At 38.2% G+C, this 11739-nt stretch overlaps 1 protein-coding gene across 1 annotated transcript; it reads left to right on the top strand.

The window, feature by feature from the left end:
* Positions 1-18: 18 nt before the first annotated feature.
* On the top strand, positions 19-11363 carry LOC145502278 (protein MCM10 homolog). Its single transcript, XM_081481535.1, has 18 exons — positions 19-102; positions 270-488; positions 690-743; positions 1129-1326; positions 2359-2804; positions 3571-3732; positions 4124-4257; positions 4476-4556; positions 5661-5845; positions 6239-6299; positions 6389-6462; positions 7324-7559; positions 7766-7892; positions 8135-8280; positions 8905-9018; positions 9530-9681; positions 10074-10116; positions 11091-11363. Exons 1-18 carry the CDS (start codon positions 84-86, stop codon positions 11172-11174), a joined length of 2535 nt encoding a protein of 844 aa, XP_081337661.1. The 5' UTR covers positions 19-83; the 3' UTR covers positions 11175-11363.
* Positions 11364-11739: the final 376 nt, after the last annotated feature.

Here is an 11739-nt window from a genome sequence, read left to right on the forward strand (position 1 = left end):
GATTTACCATTTACGCGGGAAAAAACTTGTTCGATTGCTGTGGCGTTCGAAACCAGGAAGGTTTTGCACTTTTGCCCTGAGAAATGTCTGAAGAAATGGAAGGTAAGCTTGATTATTGGGTTATTTAATTTCAGTGCAGCGATGAATTGTTTCTACTGCTAAGGAAATTGTCGTGGGATCGCACTAAGAGATTGATGAAAACTACATGGCTTCGTTCCACCTTGTAACTTTCATGATAGCAAGTCAACTTTTGTTTGCTTCATCTTTAGAGCAAGATGTGGATGATCTTGATCTCCTAGCAAGTCTAGTCGATAGTGATTCGGAATTGCTTGATGATGACATTGTTGGCGAAGCGATTTCATCGTCAAATACTTCACCTCAATCAGTAACGACGGCTCCTGTAACTGGATCCCAGTCACAACAAGGTGATCGTGAAGATGGCGTACAATCTGGCACAACAACGAACGTAACAATGGAAGAAATGGCAGGTAAGTAAGCTACTCTGGTCGTATACATGTAATGTTAAGCTTACGTACATCTCACCTGTATTTCAGAAATAGCAGTTAGTTTGTTATGCTATTGCAAATCTGAATATTTAAGCTTTTAAAAATCACCTATAATTAAATCAGATTAATGATAAGCTTGGTTATTTACCTTAATCGGTGGAAAAATTTATGTTGTTTTTGTAGCACGAATGGCCAACATGGAACAATACATTAAACAACTTGAGGCCGAACGAAAATGTATCCTTTTTAGTGCTCTTACTTAACCCTTTCATTCCCAAGTTCAAAATATGAATTATCACTATTGATTGCCTCTTCAATTCTTTCAATGTTGCTTTGTTAAAGTTGGTAGACATCAAGACAAAATATATGTCAGTTGATGAATTTCATAATTCTCATTACATGTCTACTAGACCATGTATTGATATTGTTAAGAGAACAAACATGTTGATCACACTGGTAAGTTAATGAAAAATACAAGACACCTCTAAACAGTTGTAATGTTTTGATCTGTATGAAAAAAACTCGTGATATCATATTTTAGGAGTTAACTTAATTAGCAATAAAAAAGTGTAAAGTTCTACATATAAAACAGTGTATGCCTCCTTAAAAACTTTGTTCACAGTACTTACATCACCATCATCAGTGAAGGATACAAGATTGTCTCTTTCTCCCATGGACAGGCAAGAATTGCAACAGTCAAAATTAAGTCAACAAGTTTGTAAGAATGACAGAGTAAATCAAGACACAAGTCATCAGATACTATTGTCAAAGAATAGTAAGAGAAAAGCTCACACTCCAACACACCATAGGGACAGGCCAGGTGAAGCAAATGAAGTATTGGTTTTATTTGTGACTCAAATTAGTGCATTGTAAAATTCTTGAGAAATTATAAATTTGGCTTGAAATGATTCACCCTCGGTGTCAGAGGGTTTTTTTTTTTTCTGTAGTGAAGCTGTGATTGTGAGTGTCAAAACTACGATCGAGATCCAGGCGAGAGAGAAAAAAAACCTTTCACTCTCGCCAGGATCTTGATCGCGGCTTCGCCTCTCACAATTGCAGCTTTGCTACGAAAAAAACCCTCTGGCACCCAGGGAAGAAATGATTACACTTTAACTGTAGTTTCTAAAAATATCCTCCTAAGGGGTATCCTAATACTTATCAACATAATCATCATCATCATCATCATCATCATCATCATCATCATCATCATCATCATCATCATCAACTTTATTTACCCTCAGATTTACAGATTAGCATTGGGGCTAATTTGTTCCAGCTATCTAATGTTACCAATTAAAATAATGATATTGAATGATGATGATTATGATATCGATGGCAATGGCGAGAATGGTGGCAGGCAGCAGCAACAACAATGGCAGTGATGATGATGTTGCATTATAGCAAGGACTTATCTGACGTATAAACAGGATCAAGCCTATGTGTAACATGTTTCCTGTCTGGGATGCATATTTCCCTGTCATGCATTTACCCTTGCAGCTGTGAAGAGAGGTGCAATGGTAAAATGACAGTCTTTCTCCATGAAGAATCTAATTACAGCAGTCACTCTCCTTAGGAAGTTATAGTCACGCAGGCTTGAACCACTGTAACATGCAGTGTTCCGTTACAGTATACAGTATACCTTTCTATTGTGTAGCTACAAGTATATAGCAAAATTTGAAGTCGCCTTAAACCTAGTAAACAATTTGGTTAAAAACTTGTGCTTTCTAGTGCACTGCATGTGCCTATTAATCCATACATGTACATGTACTACTGCTGTGACTGCATGCTATGAACGTACATGTATGCTAACATTATAATAGGTTATAAGTATATATTTTGTGTTATTTTCCAGTCTCCACAGAATCTAGCACTTCCTCTCACCACCCTGAAAAAAGAAAAGCTGATGAGAGCAAACAGACACTGAAAAGGAAACCCTCATATAACCTGGAACCAAAGAGCACAAAGACTACAAGGACTGTGCAAAGTTTCATGTGTCCAAGAGGTTTAAATCCAACTAATGGAAATGTGAAACCATTGAATAAACAATATGTTCCTGAACCTGAAACTAGAGCAAGCAAAGCTGATGATGATGAGAATTTCTCAAAAGACAGATTTTCTAGTTTACGGATCATTAATCCCTTGATTTCATCAGTCGTAATGGAGAAAAGAATGGAGGGTCGTAGGATGGTGATGATTTCACAGATACCGACAAAGATTAAAGGGAATAATGATATTGATGGAGACTGGGTAACAATTGGTGCAATTGTCCAGAAATTACCACCAAAGAAAAGTTCAAATGTAAGAATAATATTTTTTAGTGATTGTTTCTTTCATTGATGACTTATGAGTTTTAGTGGACTTCCCATCAAATAATCGTAATCACCCACTTAGTTGCAAAATGAAAATGTTCATAAAAGCACAGAGATCTATGACTATGTAGGGAACCTGGATCATGTGTACTAAAGGCATCCGCGGCTAGGTGTTGATCAATACCCTTGATTGACATTCGATCGACACTCGATCAACATCTCAATCAACATTCGATTGACATCTCAATCGATACTTAGTCAACATGCGATCGACATCTCAGGCAACACTCAATTTAGAATCAACTAATTTTCATAGACATGCTATCAAGTGTGGATCAATGCATGTGAGTCAGTCAACACTCGGCCAACTATCGACTGACTGTCAATCAATTGTCAGTTGAGATGTCAATCAAGTGTTGGTCTAGTGTCGATGAAGTATTTATCAAGATGTCTATTAAGTGTCAATCAAGATGTCGATCAAGGATTGACTGAGGGTCAATCGAAAGTATTGATTGACACTCAACTGCAGATGCCTTTAGAACACATGATCTGGGAACTTATCATCTCATAGAGTGGACAACAAGTTACACAATTGAATATACTATGGACTTAGTATAAACAATACAAGAGTTGGCATGTCTGACGATAACATCTACACAAGACAAATATCACCCACTGGAAACCTGTTTTACAATTTTATTCTAACCCTGATCAACTACTGTACATGTAATATACGTGTATGCATTTATTTTCAGGGGAATACTTATGGTATTTGGAAGCTCTCAGATCTTGGACCCAATACTGCTAATGAATGTGTTGTGCTGTTCCTCTTTGGAGATGTGTACAAGGAGCACTGGAAGACGACAGAGGGAAGTGTGGTGGCTCTTCTTAATGCATCCCTTCTCCCAGCAAAAGAGGTGAACAACAACAACAAAGCTATCATAATGATTATCATAAAATGGATTCCTATTTGATACATCTTTACTGTCCACAGTTGTGTTCCCCCTTTATTTCAATATAGTCTCCCAATACATGAAGATACTCCCCCTCCATGCTTTTGGCAGGTTACAAAGAAAATGTATTTTCACGATTGTCCTTGCTAGTACATGTAATACTTACAGTACTTCTGTAATTTGAATTTCCTCGAAAAATTTTCCCACTAAACTTCACTAGCCAACAGGCTAGGTGCAGGATGGAAGGGGGGCTACAGTATATTTAGCACATTAGGTAGTAATATGTAAATAAATGTCATGCAACATGTTGGACTGTAAAGTAATAATATTATTATTATCTTGTCATTCTTTTTAGAAATATTCACAAGACTTGGCTCTTACCCTGGACAATCCTAAAAAGCTCATGCTCATGGGAATAGCAAAAGATCTTGGAAAATGTAAAGGAGTTAGAAAATCTGACAACCGTCCTTGTTCAAATTTTGTAAACAGGTACAAGTTCATGGTCATGTCTTGGATTTTAAATTTGCTTAATGTCGCTAAACCATTAAACCATGAATTAGGTGTATGTACAAGCACCATAATTTAGTGCACTCGTTGTACTTTTCAATGTACCTTGTGCTCTCATGACAGGTTTTGTTTTCCGATTTAATTGTAAGTTCTTTTCAAATATTCATTTATGAATAAAACATACTTTAATTTCCCATCAGGCAACATGGAGAGTTCTGTGAATATCACATCCAAGCAGCCTACAAGTCAATGAGAGCTCAGAGAATGGAATGCCAGGCAGGGTACATGTTGGCAATAATTCATGCTTAAAATAATCTATGATGTCAGGTTCTCCTGGCCAGACTGTTTCAAATCCATTTGAACCTCTTGTGTTTAAAAATTGAGAAGTTATATTGTATATAAAACATGTAATTCATGTGTACTTTATTAAGCACATACAGTGTATTGGCTCAGAGACTGAGTGCTGAAATGTTGATTCAAGTATTAATAATATATTGATATTATCATTCTAAGTATTAGATTTTCAAAATGACAATGTTGCCTAGTTGTGGGGAGAAATAGGCAAGGAAATAAGAGAGTTTGAACTGCTCATTTCTTTCGTCTTTCTGATACATCCTTAACACCTTTGCTTGTTTTCTCTGTTGTAAAGAAGGTGATGCAATGTTGTGAGGGTTGATTTGCTCATTCTCCTTGGTTCCTGTCACCTTGAGAATCTTTCCTGTCATGCCATGGTGCTGTTGTCCTGCTACTGAACTACCCTGCTCCTCCCCAGCCAATTGATGACTTTCTTTTACTTTCACCACCCACCCTTTTGACTAAGGTCTTATTTCTATGGTCTCAGTTACCCGAGACAACCCTTCCCCCACGTTACCCTAGCCGAGGAAACTTTTCACTGATTTCTTTGCAAAATTCAACCAACCATTTACAAGAGGGCCAAGACAACTCCAGTGGGCAAGTTTTTTCACCTTGGCAAGTAGGGTAACCCTAGCAGGCAGGACAACTTTTCTTGATATAAACACTTTGGCTTGCCTAACCAAGGCAATTCCTAGCATAGCGAGTGTCACGAATTTAGGATTTAAAGCAGAAATTTGTATCAAAGAAGTGAAAATTAACTCTGCAAAAGTCACTTTGATCAAATGACTGAAGAAAACACAAAGAAGAGAGAAGAGGGATATTTGCACATTTGATTGTTCAACAAGGGTTATGAATGATCATCCAGGGTCAACTTTGACTCGGACTACAGGGACAACGTTTTCACATCTAAATACTCAATAAAGTTGCCTCGGGGAGGGTTGTCTCGAGTCCCGAGACCATATAACTGGGGTGTCAATGTATTCATAATATTATGACAAAATTCTATCTTGATTATTCTTTGCGTATTTAAGGTATGGCCCCTCAGATAAAGCACCACTTATGAAGAAGTTTAAAAAAGACCTGAATTCTTCGACCTTCATTTACCAGGGGCGTTCAGTGAATGCCTCAAATCGTCCCACAGACCAGAAAAAGAAAAATGTGACATTAAAGAGTCTTAACATAGGAGACAAGAATGTTGCTGGGGCAGCAACTAAGGGTAAGTTTATAGCAGTAATGCACTGATTCAACAGTTGTGCCTCAAAGTGATGGTTTTTTGACCCAACAAATGCACACTTCAAAAGTACAAGTAGCATAAAACACAGCTTTTAATGCAGTTGTAAGGACACTGACCACATTTTGGAAAAAAAAATTGCATTAGCCTTTTTGAAGTATTAACCATTTAACAAAGCAAAGGGATAGCTGTCTAAAAGTTGTGAAACATGGATTTAAGTGATTCTGTTTACTATGCGAAGTTCACTGATGCGTGTATAATGTGCTTGACTGTTGTTTTATTGTAGAAGTGCTTGTAAAATAAACAGTTATTTGTTTTTTCTGATTGTTGACTTGTTTGTTTGTTTGTTTGTTTGTTTGTTTGTTTATCTTTCCACAGCTGCTTCAAGTGGAAAACAGGAAAATAAAAGCAATGCCAATGCAGAATCTTCTGACTTTTTGTAAGTGTGATTTAAGTGAAGGGGAACAACTAATCTCTTTAAGACTTCCTTCAAGCAAATTTTTTTGTTAACTTTGTTTTCTTTCGCAGAGTTCAGCTCCTTGCATTACCTACTGTTGGCACCAGGAATCTTGTCAGACATTTAAATCAGGACGAGGAACAAAGTAAGGAAAAGTTTGATATTATATTATCATTATATGGCTCTGTCTCACAAGGACTGGGAACTACCAAATTCACGAATTTGATCGGCTGAAATCGATATTGAAAGCGGTCTAGATTTTCCCATCTAGACTGGCATCTAGACCGGCATCTAGACCGGTAATGCTTTGCAGTGAAAAAGCAAACTAAAATGCAAAATCATTGACTATTTTCTGCTAACAATATTTATTTATGGAAGTGCTAAGAGTCCTGATGAGAAAAAAAGTAAAGAGGACGAACAAACTTAGATTCAGCTCATCGCTGTTCACAAGCAAAATGTCAGTTAAAACAAACCAGTTACATAAAACGAATTAAATTGTTCTTGTTTGCCATATAATAAACATCTTATTAACCGAGCTTAGTCGGTCTGTATGGGAGAATCTTGACCTCGCTCGTGTGTACAGACCTCAAGTGCTGCATTCGGTCTGTACGCACGACCTCGGTCAAGATTCTCCCATACAGACCTCTTGCTCGGTTAATAAGAGCTAAATAAGTTTAGTTAACAGAAGTAGACTGAAAAGCCATTAATAACATGTGGCATGAAAGCTCTTTAACAACAACTTGTGAACAGACGTTTGTAGCAAGCACAGCAAAATGTATGTACTTGGTGGTAAGCGATGCAAAACATGCTTGCCTGGGCAGCAAGCATAGAAAAACATGTTACCTCAGAGGAAACCGTGGAGAAACGTGCAGCCTGGTCTACATTCACGGCAAAACGCGGGAAAATATGAATACACCTAACATATTAAGTAACGATCACGTTGTTAGTTTTTTAAGAATGCTCCTTGCAACGAGTTAGCAACAATTATCTTTCGTTCTCTTTTCAGACAAGCCGGAAGAAGAGAAAAAACCCACCATGTCTGCTTCAGAGCTCCTGAAAGCGCACGAGAAAGATATCAAGCGTAATCATTCCCGTTGTGCGAGCACTTCAGCCCCGACAGCTCAAAACAGTGCAACTGACACCCCTATGCTTGGGCGTGGTCTCGCCCCGGGATCCGATCTTTTCTTTGACGAATCACCGAATATCAAGAAACGAAAATCAAATGATGTAGAAAGAGCTAAGGTGCGAGTTGTAAACCATTTTTTTCGTAGTTATCAATTCAAAACGTTTCTTCCTCTTTCAATGATAAATTTCATCAATATGTACGAGAATTCTTAACAGAGTTGATATTTTGGAGTCCGTGCAGAAAGTTGTTTGAATTATGGCTTTGATTGCATGTACAGGTATATCAAAAATTTACTTTAGTTTTCTTTTTTTTTTCCCTTCAGTTAAGAGCTTTGTCAGTTGTGAGACAGAAAGGGCCCATAGAGAAAGAAGACCCCAACGCCGTGCGAAAGAAATTATCTCCAAAGGCAAAAGAACAAATCATGAAGAAGACAGAAGACAGTGGTAAAGGTATGAATAAACATGGTTTCTTAGAGCGGTTTTCAATTGAGTGTCATAAAAGCAAAGCGAAAGTAATCGTTCTAGGACCTCTAGCCAATCACAAGGAACGCAGACAATCCAGAGAACCAATCAAAACTAAAAGCCAACACGCGTAGCCGACGCGAAGCGCAGGAAAACGTGTGCGAGCGATTCACGTTATGAGATAAAGTAATAAATGTATGTAACGAGTTGTTTCTTTTCTTACATTGTAGAAAACGATGAACACAGTGCAGATCAAGATTGTAGAAAGAAAAGAAGACGAATATTAGGACCAGAATTTGGTTCCATAGATCTGAGTTCCGATGAAGGCAAAAAGTTGCTGGCAGCAAAATCGCAACATGTCGGAGCTGTTCGAGCTGTGAGTACCATTTAAAGTGTTAATGTGACATTTTTGGTTATTAAACTGTTTCTGATAAACGAACCATGCATAGAGGTAAACCACAAAGTCTGTTCTGGAGCCGGTTGACGAATATTTAGCCATCAAAAAAGGTTTGCTTTTTTCACTTCTTGGGGACAAGAGGGAAAAGGGCGCGATTTTGTCACTTACCAGTGATAAATGGGGGGAAAATGGCGGATTTGTACTTGACATCAACAAGCTAAGACCCGACTTATCATCCACGTTAAAACGACCGGAAACGCTGATGAAAACCGAGGCTTTCGAAAACGGTTTCACGCAAAAGTGGAGCCTTTTGAAAACGCATCGTTTTGAAAACGCTCCGTTTCTAGTGTGAACAGTTGAAAACGGAGGCTTTTGAAAACGGTGCCGGAAAAAGCGTCAAATACGTCCGCTTCCATCAGCGTTTTCGGGCGTTTTAGTGTGGATGATCGGCGAATTCTACTCGCATCGGTGCCAATGAAAAATCACGAATTTCACTGTCGTCGGCGCCAAGCCGACAAAAAGACACATATTTTACAGTTTTAGCTATAAATCAGTAGGGATGCTTTCCGCGTTAAAGTAATATTAACGAAATTATGTCTTTAGGCTGAAGCTGAAATCCAGGAAAAGTATTTTAACGAATTAGAGAAAAAAGAACAGCTGGAGGATAAGATGAAAACAATCACAGAAATCAAAGTGAAAGTAGTGTGCTGTAAAAAGGTAACGAGGTCTTTATTATTGGTATTAAAATAAATAACTAAATAAATAATTCATAATATTTAGAGAGGAAACCACATCAGCCTTAGGAGGTCTTCATACAGCTCCTCTATCCTGGTCGAAGTGGAATTTGGAAATGTTGGTTTTTGTGGAGGGAGGAAAACCACGAACCCGGAGAAAACCCTCAGGGCAAGTCGAGAACCGAAAACAAACTCAACCCGCATATGGCACAGGGCCGGTGGGAGGCGAGCACTCTCACCACTGCGCCATCCCTGCTCCCCGGAAACCTATTGTCCTGATCTACAACCAAATTCTCAGAGCTAACGTTATGTTACTGTGGGTTAAATTAGTATGGAGAATTTGTGTTTCAAATCTGAGGCCAAATTGAAATGTTTAATGTGAAATGTTTCTTGCAAATTAAAACGGTGTGTCGTCTTTTTTAAATGTTTGATTTCAATCTTGCTGCTACGAAAAGTTGGCAGTATTAACTTATTTACGTTTGTTTTTGTTGTAGTGTAATTACGTAGCAGAGAGTGCTTCAGAACTGTGCCGTAAAGAAAACCACTCACTGAAGTATAGCAAAGCGCTCAAGAAGTTTTTCGTCTGTAAAGTTTGTAAACAGCGCACGGTAACTTATGGAGCACCTATTCCCAAACACCCTTGCAGGTACGTGATAACTTAAACTCAGTCACGGTGTTTTGAGTTATTTTGGCCACAAAGAAAATTACCTTTAAATCGAAGGAAATCTAAAAGTAATAGTTTGCTAAGACAGAAAAACACCGAAGAGATAATAATAAACCATAAAGGAACAAAAATGGTAAAGTGAGGTTAAGGATGGAGAAGATTAACTCTGATTACAAACGACGAACTTAAAAAGTTAGGCTAAACTTTTTAAGATGCACAAACCGTGACGCACTCCTTTAATCCACTTCCCTCTCGTTCCCTCTTCCCCCCTGCCCTCCCCTGCCCTCCCCTGCCCTATCCTACCCTTCTTAAATCAAGTTGTGTAGAGCTCAAGGGCATGACTGCATAAACGTTTTTATAATTTTTTTTTTCAGGCAATGTGGTGCTTCTAACTATGAGAAAACATCTATGTACAAGGTAACGTACCTTACAACGCTCATCTGGCTTTGCTTGTTTCTTTGTGTTTTTTGTTTTACCTCAGGAAATAGGTACCGTTTTTGGCAAATCTTTGTTGAGGCTCTCAGTGAGTTTCACAGTATCGATATGCACGAGCAATCAAGACTTCTCCAAGTGGGACCTTGCCATAACATGTTGCCTGGATACCTTAACAAAATTAGAATCATTCTGAAGCTTAAGTAACGACGAAGGCGACGCCGAGGACGATGCCTCGTAAAAAAAATGAATTTCTATTTTACCAGCGAAGTTCGCAGTTGTCTAGATCTAGAGTAAAAATAGAAAACAAACTGCAGTCACAAACATGACAAAACAACGCATGTTGTAAAAACCTTGATTTAAGAACTTAACGTTTCGTATGCTTCTACATACATTATCAGAAGTATAAAAACGGTAGCTGCTAATGCAGCTACCGTTGTTTTGTCATGTTTGTGACCGCAATTTGTTTTCTATTTTTACTCAAGCTGAAATGGCCGAAGAATAAGAGGTTCTACAATTTGTCTAGATCTGTTCAGTACGCCAATGGCTCTAAAAACATGCTCAGGCTAAATATGCAATTACAGCGTTCAATTCCAAATGGAAATACGAAAAATTACCCGTTGTCGTTCGCGTTCCCCAGACTACGCAGAACTTGGTCATTTCATGTTCTTGTTTTGCAGAGGACGTACAAAGAGTACAAAGATTTATAACGCATGTGCACAGCCATTGTTTTGCTCGTGAAATTTTTTGTTTGGTGACGTTCTCTTTGCCGTCGTCGTCGTAGTTTGCTTAAGCTCCCTATTTTGAAGCTCAATACGAACATGATTCTTTTCCTTGAAGACTATAGTACACTTACTTTGTTATATGGAATGTCTTCTTTGAAGAATACAGTTTAATGAAGGAAAACGTCGAAACCTATCGTAAAAGTTGCTTTCTAATGTTCCCTGTTTTGGTTTTAGGAAAAAGAAGGCCCGAAAATTGGAGGAGAGACTTTACTTGTCAGAGGAGAAGAGCTTCCAAAATTTCTTAACAGTTTAAAATAGCAATTTGTAAAGAAAATTGAATTTTCAATTTTAATAACAAGTTTTTAAACAAGTTTATCTATTTAGCATTGTTAATATTAATTATTTGTTGTTGCCGGATTTAACTGTACAGAAAAATACAATCACCATTTTAAATACCCAGTTTTAAATGGTATAAATGTTGAATAAACGTTTTCAGTTAGAGTTCTATTCTTTCTTGCCTTTTTCTTGACAGACTTCTTTCGAAACTGGCTCCCAGGGCGCTCTTCCATTTGAAGGGAAAAGCGCCCTGGGGACGAAGTTGACGTCTTGCTTCTCGCAGAGTACATCTCCTCCTCTCCCCCTCCCCCCAACCCCCACCCCTTGAGAAATGTTCTAGGCTCGACCAGGAAACGTAATCGCAGTGACAGTTAACGCTTGAATCGCTAGGAAGACGGTGCGCGGAAAAGAAAACTAGAACCCATCTTTACAGCGTATTCTCGAATTAGTGCCCGGTTCCTTTTCCAAAACGCATCAGTAGGGACCAGCAGGCATTCAGTGGGTATTGCCATTCAAATTTGCCAATTGTGGACTTCTTTTGTTATAT

The sequence above is a fragment of the Orbicella franksi genome, chromosome 11 (assembly GCF_964199315.1).
Source record: "Orbicella franksi chromosome 11, jaOrbFran1.1, whole genome shotgun sequence".
NCBI lineage: Eukaryota > Metazoa > Cnidaria > Anthozoa > Scleractinia > Merulinidae > Orbicella > Orbicella franksi.